The sequence below is a fragment of the Amia ocellicauda genome, chromosome 14, assembly GCF_036373705.1.
Source record: "Amia ocellicauda isolate fAmiCal2 chromosome 14, fAmiCal2.hap1, whole genome shotgun sequence".
Taxonomy (NCBI): domain Eukaryota; kingdom Metazoa; phylum Chordata; class Actinopteri; order Amiiformes; family Amiidae; genus Amia; species Amia ocellicauda.
The window spans coordinates 24,258,239-24,273,933 of NC_089863.1; the positions used below are offsets into that span (position 1 = coordinate 24,258,239).

The window sequence follows — 15,695 nt, forward strand, 5'->3', positions numbered from 1 at the left end:
GTGTGTTCAGGGGAGTGGGGCTGGCACAGAGCGGTGAGGAACGTCCTGACGGGGAGGCTGTCAGGAGCACACGACAGTGAGGTACACACACACACACACACACACTCACACCTTGCACTCATCTCTCTCTCTCTCCACAGCCCCACATCAAGCTGTTCACTCCATCCCCAGGAGATCTCAGCGACTGAAGGAGAGGTCAGTCAGTCATTCAGGTGGTCTGTCCGTCAGAGCGTCCATCTGTCTGCTCCAAGGTCACAACCTGAGTTCCGTTGTCTTCAGGGTTGGTTGGGAGTGCTTCTGCGTCGAAATTACATTGTTTATTTTTTGGTTTTTAAACAGTTGAGGGGAAATTGTGGCAGTGTTTTTGTTTTGCTTGAGGAATGCCCGTATTACTGTAAAGACCTGTGCTGTGAAAGAAGTGACCAGTACTCCATTATAACCAGTGTCACCAGTATGGTCAGACAGGCGCGCTGCTGTGCATTTTAATTTGTGGTTGCAGCATATCAGGAAAAGGTCATTTTTATTTATTTTATATGTTTTGTAAATTAGATTATATTCTACCCCCCCAATAAATCAATCAATAAATAAAATAAACTATTGCATTGATTTTTGATTTTTGATTTTTTCTGGAGCTACACTATGTCTAAATCGCCACAAGGTGGAGACTCTGTGCAGTTTTCCTCAGGTGTCTGTCTGCGTTGGCGTTTTGTGTCTGTGCATTAATCTGCTATGTTTGTGCTTTGTGCATAAGTGTCTGTGTGTTTGTGCATCAGTCTGTGTTTGTGCATAACTGTTTATGCATTAGTTTGTGTTTGTGCATTAGCATGCTGTATGTGTGCACATTACTGTGTGTTTGTCTTTGTGCTTTGTGCATAAGTGTCTGTTTGTGCATTATTCTGTGTGCGAGTCTTTATGTATTTTATGTCTGTGATTGATTGTGTGGGGGTGTTTGCATTAGTGGGTGTAGTTGTCTGCATTATTTTGTGTGTTGTCTGCGCACATGTTGCGTGTGTGTGTGTGCGTGTGTCACAGTGCACATTATATGCATCTGGGCACCTTCTCACTGATTGGCTTGAGGTCAGTGGCTCTGGAGCACAAACAGTTCAAACAGCCAGAGACAGCTGGGGGGAGGACTGTAGAAGGAGACTCCGACACAGACAGACAGACAGACACACACACACACAAAGGCAGCCATTCAGACAGACCGACAGAGGCAGACAGACAGACCGACAGACAAAGGCAGCCATTCTGACATACAGACACACAGAGGCAGCCATTCAGACGCCATAGAGACAGTCCGAGGCAGCCAGACATGCATGTCAATATTGAAAAACCTGGTAAGAATGTAAAATCACAGTAGCATCAGGGTAAGGTACATTGGAGTGTGGTAAAAAAATGCTTAAATATTGTGAAGTGCGGTGTGATGTAATATACACACAAACACAGACCATAAGGGTCTAAGAGTGTTTCCCAAGTATCGTTTCCAGCCCGTCTGGATAGAGGAGCCACCAAGACTTGCGCCACTGTCTCGCCGGGACCCCTCTGAGGGACGACACGGAGAGTCACGAGGGCGCGCTGCAGCACGCGTTCATTCAGGACACATTTAATGTGAAACTAATACCGTGTGATCACAGTCATCAAATATTTAAACCTTAAGCTGCCGTCGAGTTACGGAACAGAGCAAACTGATGAGATGGATAAAAATAAAACGCACGGGACACAGGTGATGAAGCGAACTTCACAAGAGTTACACCCCCGTCGGCCTCTGCAAGGTCACCCCGCTCTCGGCATCGCTGGAGAAACACCACCCTCACTACAGTGCCGGCGGTGGGTGACACAAACACGGGAGGGGGAGTCGGTATGTAAATTAGGATCCAGTGCTGTAATTAAGTACTAATTGGTGGGGTCTGTAGCAAACCAGGGAACAGCAGGAATACTGGAAATGTTTATCAGCTCAATATAACACAAACTGACAATAGCACAACATGTCATTTAGTGTGCTGCTCCAGAGTTGATGCAGCTCCTCCTGACTTCCTAAGAGCAGTTCAGCAGGGCGGACAGAGTTGGGGGGGGGGAAAGTGGAAGCACTCCGGGGCTTCCCAGATCTTTAATAATTCAGGATGTGTCCCAAGACGTCGGAGTCACCGTGAGGGAGAGATGTGGCAGCTGTCAGGTTAACTGATCCATAAAAACAGGAAAACTTCTTGCCTTCCCTCCCCCTCTCCCCATCCACCTCCACATTCTCCCAGCCTCCTCTCCTTCTCTCCTTCAACTCTCCCTCCCTTCCTTCTCCCCTCTCATCTTCTCTCCCTCCCCCTCTCCTCCTGCCCACCTGCTCTCCCTTCCTTCCCCCCTCTCTCTCCCCTTCTCTCTCCCTTCCTCCCTCTCTCTCTCTCCTCTCTGAAGAGCTCTCCCCGGGGACAGTATCTGCAGGTCTGCTGTTATCCTGCTTCTCTCTGGCTCTGTTGTGTTATGGCATTACAGCTGGGATTTGCGATCGATAGGGGAAAAATGCTGCATATGTAAACTGGAGTGGCTGCCCGATGGAAAAAAAATATTTTCCTGAGGGCTGATAATATTGTAGCAAACATACATATGTATAGAGCCTCATCGTAAAAAGTTGTACTGTACCACACTGTCACTGTACTGTACTACACTGCACCACACTGTCACTGTACTGTACCACACTGTCACTGTACTGTACTACACTGTACCACACTGTCACTGTACTGTACTACACTGCACCACACTGTCACTGTACTGTACAACACTGTACCACACTGTCACTATACCACACTGTCACTGTACTGTACTACACTGTACCACACTGTCACTGTACTGTACTACACTGCACCACACTGTCACTGTACTGTACCACACTGTCACTGTACTGTACTACACTGTACCACACTGTCACTGTACTGTACTACACTGCACCACACTGTCACTGTACTGTACAACACTGTACCACACTGTCACTATACCACACTGTCACTGTACTGTACTACACTGTACCACACTGTCACTGTACTGTACTACACTGCACCACACTGTCACTGTACTGTACAACACTGTACCACACTGTCACTATACCACACTGTCACTGTACTGTACTACACTGTACCACACTGTCACTATACCACACTGTCACTGTACTGTACTACACTGTACCACAGTCACTGTACTGTACTGTACCACACTGTCACTATACCACACTATCACTGTACTGTACAACACTGTACCACACTGTCACTGCACTGTACTACACTGCACCACACTGTCACTGTACTGTACCTCACTGTACTGTACTGTACAACACTGTACCACACTGTCACTATACCACACTGTCACTGTACTGTACTACACTGTACCACACTGTCACTATACCACACTGTCACTGTACTGTACTACACTGTACCACAGTCACTGTACTGTACTGTACCACACTGTCACTATACCACACTATCACTGTACTGTACAACACTGTACCACACTGTCACTGCACTGTACTACACTGTCACTGTACTGTACTACACTGTACCACACTGTCACTGTACTGCACTGTACCACGCTGTCACTGCACTGTACCACACTGTCACTGTACTACACTGTACCACACTGTCACTATACCACACTGTCACTGTACTGTACAACACTGTACCACACTGTCACTGTACTGTACTACACTGTACCACACTGTCACTATACCACACTGTCACTGTACTGTACTACACTGCACCACACTGTGACTGTTCTGTACTTACCACACTGTCACTGCACTGTACCTCACTGTACTGTACTGTACAACACTGTACCACACTGTCACTGCACTGTACTACACTGTCACTGTATCACACTGTCACTGTACTACACTGTCACTATACCACACTGTCACTGTACTGTACTACACTGTACCACACTGTCACTGTACCACACTGTCACTGTACTGTACTACACTGTACCACACTGTCACTATACCACACTGTCACTGTACTGTACTACACTGTACCACACTGTCACTATACCACACTGTACCACACTGTCACTGTACCACACTGTCACTGTACTGTACTACACTGTACCACACTGTCACTTAACTGTACCACGCTGTCACTGCACTGTACTACACTGTACCACACTGTCACTATACCACACTGTCACTGTACTGTACAACACTGTACTACACTGTCACTGTACTATAACACACTGTCACTGCACTGCACTGTACCACACTGTCACTGCACTACACTGTACCACACTGTCACTATACCACACTGTCACTGTACTGTACAACACTGTACCACACTGTCACTGTACTGTACTACACTGTACCACGCTGTCACTGCACTGCACTGTACCACACTGTCACTGCACTGTACTACACTGTCACTGTACTATAACACACTGTCACTGCACTGCACTGTACCACACTGTCACTGCACTACACTGTACCACACTGTCACTATACCACACTGTCACTGTACTGTACAACACTGTACCACACTGTCACTGTACTGTACTACACTGTACCACGCTGTCACTGCACTGCACTGTACCACGCTGTCACTGCACTGCACTGTACCACGCTGTCACTGCACTGTACTATAACACACTGTCACTGCACTGTACTACACTGTACCCAGGCCTGTAGCCAGCCTAGTGGAAGGGGGGTTCTTTTTTTAAAAAAGTGGACCTTTTTGCAGTTTTTCCCCTCATTTTGTATTTAATTATGAGGTTCAAATACTTCATTTTGGTGACTTTTTATGCACTAATTTGTGCTGCATTAGTTTGTCTTCTGGTATCTTAACGAGCACACTTTTTGATGCACCGAAAATATTTACTACAATGTTGTCAAATTGCTTACCAAGGTCATGTACCACCTTTTTCAGTCCAAACACACACACGTGAATGGAGCGCCGACACAGAGGAACACACATCACACACATTCAGAGTAAAAACCTTCTGAATCGGTCACTGTAGCTATCTAGTTCCACTGGACGGATAATGGTCAGAATGGACTGTTCTTTCTTGACACATGCTACACCCCTCCACTGAGTTTTGTGAAAATCGCTCTTGTAGTTTTTGCCTAATCCTGACAGACACAGACACACACGAGTGAAAACATTAGCTGCCTTCTGCTCCTGTGGGGTTGACGACTGTTAGCTAGCACATACCTAGCATTCGCTATCTCAACTGTTCGGTTAGGTAGTAAATATAACAACCTTGCCCTGTTTGGCAGTCTTTTTGAACATGTGTTCAATATTCTGTGACAATGACGCTGCTGCCTGCTTTCTCTCCCGTCTCTCCTGCTCTTTTCGCCCCATACTCACTATCCAGCTGGATGTCATTGGCCTCACAGATTTTGCTATGAGTGCATAACGTCAGTTGCTGCGCATGTAATACTCCTGTAAAGGATGATATTCATGAATACAAAAAAACGGACTTAAATTCTGGACCTTTGGCAGTGGGGGGGTCGTTCAAACTACCCAACCCCCCCCCTGTCTACGGGCATGAGTAGCACACTGTCACTGTACTGCAATCCTGCATTAGATCCTATCAGTTCAGAGGCCTCTGCTAAATTAAGCAGCAGCAGAGGTCACTGCTTTCTCAGACCCAGGAGAATAGAGGTGCAGAAATAAACTGGAGAGAGGGGGGACTGGGAGAGGCAGAAGGGAAGAGGGGAGATGGGGAGACGAGAACAGAGAGAGGGAGACAGGTGGGGGGTAGCAGTAACGCACAGAGACACCCACACACGACAGAGAGCCTGTCAATCACACATAAGGAAACACACTCTCTCTGACACACACACACAGTCTATAATTATTATTTTGTTGCTGCAGAGTCGGGGGGCTTCTGGTTTTCATTCCACTTGAGATGTAATGAATGTCTCAATAGGCTATTAATTGTTTCTAATTGGCCGAAATCTCCAAGTCTTCGGGCGCTGACCATGTTTTTGCAGCCTAGTAATATTCAACAAGTACAACTAAAATATGGTTATTATTACTATTATTTGATTAGGACACAGAGAGAGACATGCTGTCAAAGCACCCCCCCCCCCCCCCACACACACACACACACACACAGCATAAACACATTTTGTGTGATTTCAGGAGAAAAATATATATATGGGGAAATATCAATTAATGAATTAACAGGGAATACAGCACAATCGGCGACAGAGACCCACGCACGCCGTTTGCTAATTGGTTGAGGTATGGATTTATGGGACCCTATAGACACTGTATCACCACTGAAACCCGGCAACAGCTACGTCATTGTCTTTTTAAACGACTGAAAATATATTTGGGACTCAATTCATATTTTACTTACATACGGTCCTGCGTTTTGATTGCGTTCATTGTCGGGATCGGAACTGCGCTGTTTTCATTCATCCATCCATCCATCCATCCATTCATTCATTCATCGGTTTGGTACTGGGCATGTTATGCGGATAGAGGCAGTGGTGGGAGCTGCACTCAGACCTTGATCGGTTATGAACATCCATCATTTCGTTTTGGCAGAGTGTGTATATTGAATAAAAAACAGAGAGAGAGAGAGAGAGGGAGAGAGAGAGAGAGCACAGCAGTGAAAAGCAGCCTGTCACCCCCCTCCCTCGTCTGTCACCACCGCACACCTCCTCTCCCCCTCTCTCTCTCTCTCCCTCTCTCTCGGATCACACGGTCGGCGACGATACCAATCCTCCCCACATTGATTCACACAGACGGAGGGGACCGATGGAGACGGGAAGACGCCATATATAGAGACTCCAGCAGGACGAAAACACCCTCCCCGTCAGCGGCAGCAGCAGCGGGAGCACCGTCCCTGACTCCCTGTCCTCGGCGCGCCGGTGGCCGGTGGTCCTGGCCGCTGTCGCCGGTGCCGGGGGTCCGCGGGAGACACGCGCGAGACCATGGTCCGCGCGGCGCTGTGGCTCGCGCTCGGGCTGGCGGCCGCCGTCCACAGTGAGTACCGCGCGCCGGGGGACAGGGGGACACACGGGGGACAGGGGGGTCCCGCACGCCGGGAGAAGGACAGACGTAGGGAGGCAGAAACAGACACGGAAAACAACAAGACAACGAGGGAGAGAGGACAGGGGAGCCAATACGCCACGCTTTCTTGGGTGTCGACTGTCTTTCCGTCGCTGTGTGTGTGTGTTTTGTTTTTTGCATTAGAAAGAGGGAGAGGGAATTGGTTTATATGGACATATATAGACAGAGACGGCAGGCTGTGCTCTGAGAGTGATGTAATGCTATTATTCTCATTATTATTATGGTCGTTATGAGTTCGTGCTGTGGGCTGTGGGGATGCCTGCGCTCGGCCCCTCTCCCCGTCCCCTGCCACCTGTTCCGTGTGCACAGCTCGGCAATGGCGCATATGCAGGAGAGGTGAAGAGGCAGAGCGGTGCACACGCACACGCACACGCACACCGCAGCACGGCCGTCTGCGGGCCACCCCGGAGAGGCTGTGCGGTGCCGCTGTAAACAACACAGTGTGCGTGTTAAAATGTAATGTCTCTCGCGCTATACTGTGTGCACAGTAGCATTCTGGTGCAGCAGCAGCATCATAATAGTAATAATAATGGATGCGTGTTCCTCCCGCACTGGAAACATGGTGCAGGCTAATCCCGCTGGAGCCCCCCAGCCCGGCGTGCCGGAGTGCGCCTGTGCGTGTCAGTGTGGGATTAAACACAGCGTGTCACACTGTGTGGATTTCAGTGTTGCGTACTGCCCGGCTGGAGTAGGCTATGCCGCGTCTCCGTGTGTGTTTGTGTCTGTTAGGGTCTGTGTGTGTGTGTGTGTGTGTGTGTGTGGCTCTATGTTCTGTGTAGTACACTGCAGGATACTACTGCACAGCACACTACTGCACGGTACACTATACTTCTACACACAAGTGTGCTATACTAGTATACTATACTGCACTACAATACTGCACAGTACAGTAAACTATAGTATACTACACCACAGCACAGTACAGTACACTATATTACAGCACACTACACTGCTGTACAGTACAGTAAACTATAGTATACTACACTACAGCACAGTATACTACACTACAGTACAGCACAGTACACTACACTACTGCACAGTACAGTAAACTATAGTATACTACAGTACACTACACTGCAATACAGCACAGTACAATACTGTACAGTACAGTAAACTACAGTATACTACACTACACTACATCACAGTACAGTACACTACAATACAGCACACTGCGCCCTATGAAGCGCACTCTCAGTGCCGTGGTATCTGGGTTAGTGTGCAGGCCGGCTGTGTGCTGGAGCCGATGATGTGTGCTGGGTGACAGGTAGTGTACTCTGGCTGTCACTGCGACGGCTCCAGCACTCGGCTCACACCCCGCCGAACTCCCCCCACAGCTGCGCTGTCTGCTGCCATTCGGCTCTGCAGCACCTTGAGGCTGGGAGTGAGAGTGAATGTGTGTGTGTGTGAGTGAGTGGCTCTGTGTGCAAAAGAGTTTGTGTATTGATGTGTCTTTATGTGATTGTCTTTATGAGTGTGTATCAGTGTGTCAGGGTATCAGTGTGTCAGTCTGTCCGTGTCTGTATATCCATGTGTCAATGTGTGCTATTGTCTGTTTGTCCGTGTGTCTGCATATCAGTGTGTCAGTCTGTCAGTGTCTGTGTATCTGTGTGTCTGTGTATCAGTGTGTCAGTCTATCAGTCTCTGTGTATCCATGTGTCAGTGTGTCTTTGTGTCTGCGTATCATTGTGTCAGTCTGTCCGTTTTTGTGTATGCGTGTGTCAGTGTGTCTGTGTGGCAGTGTGCCCTAGTATCTGTGTCAGTGTGTCCGTGTGTCTGTGTATCCTTGTGTCAGTGTGCCCTAGTGTCCGTGTGTCTGTGTATCAGTGTGTCAGTCTATTAATCTCTGTGTATTTATGTGTCAGTGTGTCCGTGTGTCTGCATATCAGTGTGTCAGTCTGTCAGTGTCTGTGTATCTGTGTGTCTGTGTATCAGTGTGTCAGTTTATCAGTCTCTGTGTATGCATGTGTCAGTGTGTCTTTGTGTCTGCGTATCATTGTGTCAGTCTGTCCGTTTTTGTGTATGCGTGTGTCAGTGTGTCTGTGTGGCAGTGTGCCCTAGTATCTGTGTCAGTGTGTCCGTGTGTCTGTGTATCAGTCTGTCCGTGTCTGTGTATCCTTGTGTCAGTGTGCCCTAGTGTCCGTGTGTCTGTGTATCAGTGTGTCAGTCTGTCCGTGTCTATGTATCCATGTGTCAGTGTGTCCGTGTGTCTGCGTGTCAGTGTGTCAGTCTGTGTGTGTCTGTGCATCCATGTGTTGGTGTGTCTGTGTGTCAGTGTTCCCTACTGTCAGTGTGTCCGTGTATCCATGTGTCCATGTGTCAGTAATGATAGGGCCCAGTCTGCTGCCGTTCTCTCAGCCTTCCTTCACTACAGGCTGATTATTTAAAGGCTTGCAAGTGAAAATGCAACCTCATCGACCTGCTGCTGATCACAGCCCTCTCTGCAGTGCCCGGATTATATAATATATATCCGTATGCCGGGCTGTGAAGACATTAGAGATGCTGTACAGGACGAGATATAAAACACAACATTGAAAACAAATGAATCTTCTGTACCGGGTTGAAAGGAGCGATAATATGAAGTTATGGATTGAATGGACTGAGAAAGCAGGGATGGAGGGAGGGAGGGAGGGAGGGATGGAGAGAGAGAGACTTGCTGGCGTCTTGCTCACACTCATATAAACCTGATTTACGGCTCGGCTCTCCGGGGAGAAGTGATAATGTGATGTTGAGAAGAGAAAAAGACAGAGAGAAGAGAGGGGAGAGAGAGAGAGAGAGAGAAAGAGCTTTTAAAGCTTTGGCAATAACGGTCATGCCAATAAAGCTCATTTGAATTTGAGAGAGAGAGCGAGAGAGATTTAATTTGAAGATTAGATTTTTTCAGGCCGTTGTCACATTCCAGTGAAAGGATTTAACTACCTGACCGAACCACTGACACACTGACACACTGCGTGACTGACCAAATGACAACTGCCAGGCATAGCGACTGACTGACTGATTGATACACTGACTGGCACACTGAGACAATGACTGACCAGCTGACACCCTGAGTGATCAACTGACACACTGACAGACACCCTGACTGACCAACTGACACACTGACTGACTGATTGACTGACACCCGATCAAGTGACACACTGACTGATGGACTGACACCCCGAGTGATCAACCGACTCCCTGAGTGATCAACTGACTGACACCCTGACTGATCAATTGACAAAGTGACTGACCGACTGACATGTGGGAGAGAGGGAGTATTTCAGAGTATTTGTCTGAAATATGTTTACTTGCTCTTCTTTCCACTCCTCACCTCTCCTCCCCCTCTCCCTATCCCTGAAGTGTTCATTAACACACTGGCGCAGTTCCACACCCTTACAGCACAGTCATCTCTTCATTATGGTACTGTAGAGATAGATGAAGAGAAAGGTGTACCACTCCATCGCCTTCTCTCCCTCCCTCCCTCCCTCTCCCTCCTTCTCCGCCACACCTCTCTCCTCATCTTCTACCCCTTCCTCCTTCTCCTCCCTCCCTCTCTCTCGGGGGGACCTCTGAACTCTTGCTTCCAGAAGGACGCACAAGTGCCCGAAAGGATGTGACCTTTGACCTTTGTTGCAGGCAGCCTGGCAGCTGACACGGAGGAGCGATTGGTGGAGCACCTGCTAAACCCTGCCCACTACAACAAATTGATCCGCCCAGCAACCAATGGTTCGGAGCTGGTGACTGTGCAGCTCATGGTGTCTCTGGCCCAGTTAATCAGTGTGGTGAGTCTCAAAATACTGTACCACACTTTACTGCACTGCACTGTACTGTACCACACTAATGCGTTACTAATGCACTATTGTTTGTTGCAGCACGAGAGAGAGCAGATAATGACGACCAATGTGTGGCTGACACAGGTGAGTGTGTGCGTGTGTGCGTGCAAAACATAATAATATACAGTAAAGGTCAGGATTACACTCTCCTGCCTGGAGCCCCGGAAGTTCAGGGACTCTGGTTACGCACTGTGGCTTTAACACCCAGTGCAGCCCCGACGCTGTTGAGTCAGTGCGTTGAAGCCAGCACTCTCTAATGCGATGTGAGCGCAGGGAGCTGTGCTGCAGCTGCTGCAACGCTGAGAGGGAGCCGAGCGTGTCAGAGCGACTGTCACACTGCAGCCAGACTCCCCCCCTCCTCTCTTTGTCTTTCTGTCTTTCTTTCTGTCTCTCTGTCTCCCTCCCTCTCTCTCCTCTCCCTCCCTAGGGAGTGTCTCTGAGATACTCTTGAGAGTGTATAGTCCAGCTGACGGTGTTTTCACTCTTCCCATTTTGTTGTGTTCCCTCTGTGTGTGTGTGTGTGTGTAGGAGTGGCAGGACTATCGTCTGACCTGGGTCCCAGAGGAGTTCGACGGGATGGTGAAAGTGCGGCTGCCCTCCAAACACATCTGGCTGCCTGACGTGGTGCTGTACAACAAGTGAGAGACCACAACACAACACAACACACCCCCCGCAGTACCCCAGTGACAGCATGGGCCTGGATCCCCCTTCACAACACACTAGGCACTTAACAACCGCTCCTCCTCTCTGTCTCTGTCTCTGTCTCTCAAATTCAAATTCATATTCAAAATAAACTTCATTGGCATATGAGCACTTGACAGCAGTGTTGCCAAAGCATTGACAGACACAGCGAAGAGAACAGAATCAACACAGTGACAAAAGTTAAATAGCTTTACAGATTGTGCAGTTATTGTTCAGGTGTGACCAGACATGTACAGGGCTGCTTTGCTGTGTTGTTGGTGGTGAGGAGACATGGCTGTGCTGCTCTTGGCCCTGTGGGCTCTGTGACCTGGGTCATTGAATGTTATGAAACAGAAAGTAAGATAACTACTCTTGTTCTTGTGAGTTTTAACACTGAGTGGAACGATGCTATTTTAATACCTGTGTGCACCCCGTCCTTAAAATAGCAACTCGTTCGTTCTTTTTAAAGATAGGTTGAAACCGACCAGCACAAAACAAAATAAACAAAGGAAATGTGCATTTTGAACATTTGTACAATAAACAAAGACGTATGCAAGTTAAAGGTCTTATGTTTATTTCAGTGCAGCATCAGAGTGTGCATAAACGCAATGTCTGAGCAATAAGTACTTGGCAAAGTTTGTAGTTAGTGAAGGGGAAGGTCTGTGCTCCTCTCTCTCTCACTTTCCCCCTCTTCCCCTATCTCTGAGGTGTCCATCTAGCCATGCCTCCTCTCCCTTTCTCCCCTGCAGTGCCGACGGCATGTACGAGGTGTCCTTCTACTCGAACGCGGTGGTGTCGCACGACGGCAGCGTCTTCTGGCTCCCGCCCGCCATCTACAAGAGCGCCTGCAAGATCGAGGTCAAGCACTTCCCCTTCGACCAGCAGAACTGCACGCTGCGCTTCCGCTCCTGGACCTATGACCGGGGCGAGATTGACCTGGTGCTGAAGACCGACGTGGCCAGCATGGACGACTTCACGCCCAGCGGCGAGTGGGACATCATCGCCCTGCCCGGCCGGCGCAACGAGAACCCGGCCGACTCGGGCTACGTGGACATCACCTACGACTTCATCATCCGCCGCAAGCCGCTCTTCTACACCATCAACCTGATCATCCCCTGCGTGCTCATCACCTCGCTGGCCATCCTGGTCTTCTACCTGCCCTCGGACTGCGGTGAGAAGATGACGCTGTGCATCTCCGTGCTGCTGGCACTCACCGTCTTCCTGCTGCTGATCTCCAAGATCGTGCCGCCCACCTCGCTGGACGTGCCCCTGGTGGGCAAGTACCTGATGTTCACCATGGTGCTGGTGACCTTCTCCATCGTCACCAGCGTGTGTGTGCTCAACGTGCACCACCGCTCGCCCACCACGCACACCATGCCCCCCTGGGTCAAGCTGGTGTTCCTGGACAAGCTGCCCACCCTGCTCTTCATGCGCCAACCGCAGGGCAACTGCGCCCGCCAGCGGCTGAGGCAGCGCCGGAGGGGGCGGGAGCAGCGGGAGGGCCGAGGGGGGCCGCCGGGGGGCCTGGGCGACGTGCCGGGCGGGCATTTCCGGGACGAGGCCTGCAGCACCTGCTTCGTGAACCGCGCCACTGTGCGGCAGTTCGCCGGTGAGGGCGGGGCGGACGCACTGAATGGCCTACGGAACAACAACAAGAGCGCGGTCAACAACTCGGGTGCCGGTGCCTCCTCCCTGCCCCTGCCCCTGCACCACCACTCCCCCTCCTGCGCCGCTGCCCCGCCGCCACCCCCTCCCCCGGGCCCCGGCTCCTCCTCGACCTCCTGCGCCGCCGCACCCCCCCCCGCTGCCGTGCTGCTGCGCCAGGCCTGCCCCGGGCTGGAGGAGGCGGTGGAGGGCGTGCGCTTCATCGCCAACCACATGAAGAGCGAGGACGACGACCAGAGCGTGAGTCACGGGGCGGAAGGGCTGGCGGGGGCTGAGGGTATTTGTTGTGGGGGGCCAGAGGGGAGAGGAGTAACTGGGGGCTGGGGGTGTCTGGAGGGATGGGGTTGGGGAATCCGGGACAGAGGCTGACAGGGGATGGGGTAACTGTGTGTGTGTGTGTGTGTGTGTGCGTCAGTGTATCAGTGTGTGTGTGTTTCAATGCATCTGCGTGTGGTTCAGTGTGTGTGTGTGTGCGTCTCAGTAAGTGTGTGTGACAATGTGTCAGTATGTGTGTATGCCTGTGTGTCAGTATGTGTGAGTCAGCCTGTGCCAGTATGTCAGTTTGTGTCAGTGTGTGTTAGTGTGTCAGTATGTGTGTGTGTCATTATGTGTGTCAGCATGTGTGTTTCGGTGTGTGTGTTGGTGTGTGACCCCTTGCTCTCTGCTGCAGGTGAGCGAGGACTGGAAGTACGTTGCGATGGTGATCGACCGGCTGTTCCTGTGGATCTTTGTGTTCGTGTGCGTGTTCGGCACCGTCGGCATGTTCCTGCAGCCGCTGTTCCAGAACTACACCGCCAAGACCATCGTCCACAGCCCCGAGTGACCAATCCCAGGGCTCCTCCCGGCCCCGCCCCCTCCTACTCCGCCGCCCCTCCTACCAGAATGACAGGAACGAGGGCCAATCACACACACATCCCCACACCCCTCCTCACCACTTTTCCACCACTGAAGAAGAGAAACGGCACAGTCCAATCAGGACCAAGGAAACTGTGATGGCTGCGTCTGACTGGATTGAGACATTCACCAATCAGAAGCAAAGGACAAAGCGTTGCCAGGCGGCTGTGACCAGCCAATCGGAATACAGAGGGTACCCTATACACAGGAGGAGGGGGCGGGGCCGACAGCAGCCAATAGAGTCCTAGAGGAGGAAGGACCGCGGAATCTGAGAGAGAGAGAGCGAGCCAGCGTGTGTGAGGAAGCTTGCAGGGGGGTCCTTTTATATCTCTTTTCCATTCCAGTCTGCTCTCTCTCTGTTCTTTTGGGGTATGGATGGGGGGATGGGTCTTCTTTGCCCCTCTCTCTCTTTCCTCTGTGCTGTACAAACTGCACTGCACTGCCCAGCTCCCTCCCAGTCACACACACTGGGACCGGCGGTCAATTTGGGGTATTTTGGTTGCCGTCCCAATACTTTTGTCCACAGTGTGTATTGTTTTTTTTAATGTCTTATTTTTTTCTTTAACCCTCTCCCTCCACTTTTCTTTATACCTTTTCACCAAACCTGTCCCTTTACCCCTCTCATCTTTCTACCCCTTTCCCTCCCTCCCTCCCTCCCTCCCTCCCTCCCTCCATCTTTCTTACCATGAATGTCCAACTCTAGTGTACATCTGCTGTTCAGTGAGGTTTCCTTCTTTCCAAACGGCTTACACGACAATAAAAGTTTAAAAATAGCGACTGTTGTGTGTGATTGTGTCTGTGTTTCCACTCCTCCACTCCAGACAGACTGACTTACACACTGAGTGACTCTCAGGGCTCCTATAATTAATAGACAAGATGGAGCTGCAGTGTCTGATGTCCTGATGTTCAGAGGCTGTGATGTTCCGCTGCTCCCACTGTGGCGCCACAGCTGGGACACATCTGGATCCCAGCGTCTTGCCCGCGGTTCACTTCACACCCTGCTGCTTTATTAGGCCGCCTGACACAGAGAATTCACTTCTTCTTCTTCTTCTTCTTCCGTTCATCACCGACTCCTCCCTCAGTTCTCTGGCAACACAGTGATTCACCACAATACCCAGCACCTGTGTTTCTTATATAGCTATGATCAATAATGATTGATACTATAAAAATCCCACTGACAACAAGGCTCTCCTCACGCAGACTAAGAGACCTTTTTGTTTGCTGGAAACCTTGCTGGACTGGACTGTGTCTCTGTAGGACCAGGGCTGAGACCCTGCTGGACTGGACTGTGTCTCTGCAGGACCAGGGCTGAGACCCTGCTGGACTGGACTGTGTCTCTGCAGGACCAGGGCTGAGACCCTGCTGGACTGGACTGTGTCTCTGCAGGACCAGGGCTGAGACCCTGCTGGGCTGGACTGTGTCTCTGTAGGACCAGGGCTGAGACCCTGCTGGACTGGACTGGACTGTGTCTCTGCAGGACCAGGGCTGAGACCCTGCTGGACTGGACTGGACTGTGTCTCTGCAGGACCAGGGCTGAGACCCTGCTGGACTGGACTGTGTCTCTGCAGGACCAGGGCTGAGACCCTGCTGGACTGGA

At 50.5% G+C, this 15,695-nt stretch overlaps 1 protein-coding gene across 1 annotated transcript; it reads left to right on the forward strand.

Annotated features, from left to right (window-relative positions):
* Positions 1-6,607: 6,607 nt before the first annotated feature.
* Positions 6,608-14,875, forward strand: chrnb2 (cholinergic receptor, nicotinic, beta 2). The gene is made up of 6 exons (XM_066721285.1): positions 6,608-6,962; positions 10,662-10,807; positions 10,898-10,942; positions 11,387-11,496; positions 12,289-13,444; positions 13,875-14,875. Exons 1-6 carry the CDS (start codon positions 6,911-6,913, stop codon positions 14,025-14,027), a joined length of 1,662 nt encoding a protein of 553 aa, XP_066577382.1. The 5' UTR covers positions 6,608-6,910; the 3' UTR covers positions 14,028-14,875.
* The last annotated feature ends 820 nt before the right edge of the window (positions 14,876-15,695 follow it).

What these genes read in the sequence shown, in the direction of transcription:
- chrnb2 (XM_066721285.1), top strand. Translation starts at nt 6,911, where the DNA reads ATGGTCCGCGCGGCGCTGTGGCTCGCGCTCGGGCTGGCGGCCGCCGTC. An exon ending in GCTGGCGGCCGCCGTCCACA is followed by an intron (nt 6,963 to 10,661) that starts GTGAGTACCGCG and finishes CCTTTGTTGCAG; the next exon opens with GCAGCCTGGCAGCTGACACG. An exon ending in CCAATGTGTGGCTGACACAG is followed by an intron (nt 10,943 to 11,386) that starts GTGAGTGTGTGC and finishes GTGTGTGTGTAG; the next exon opens with GAGTGGCAGGACTATCGTCT.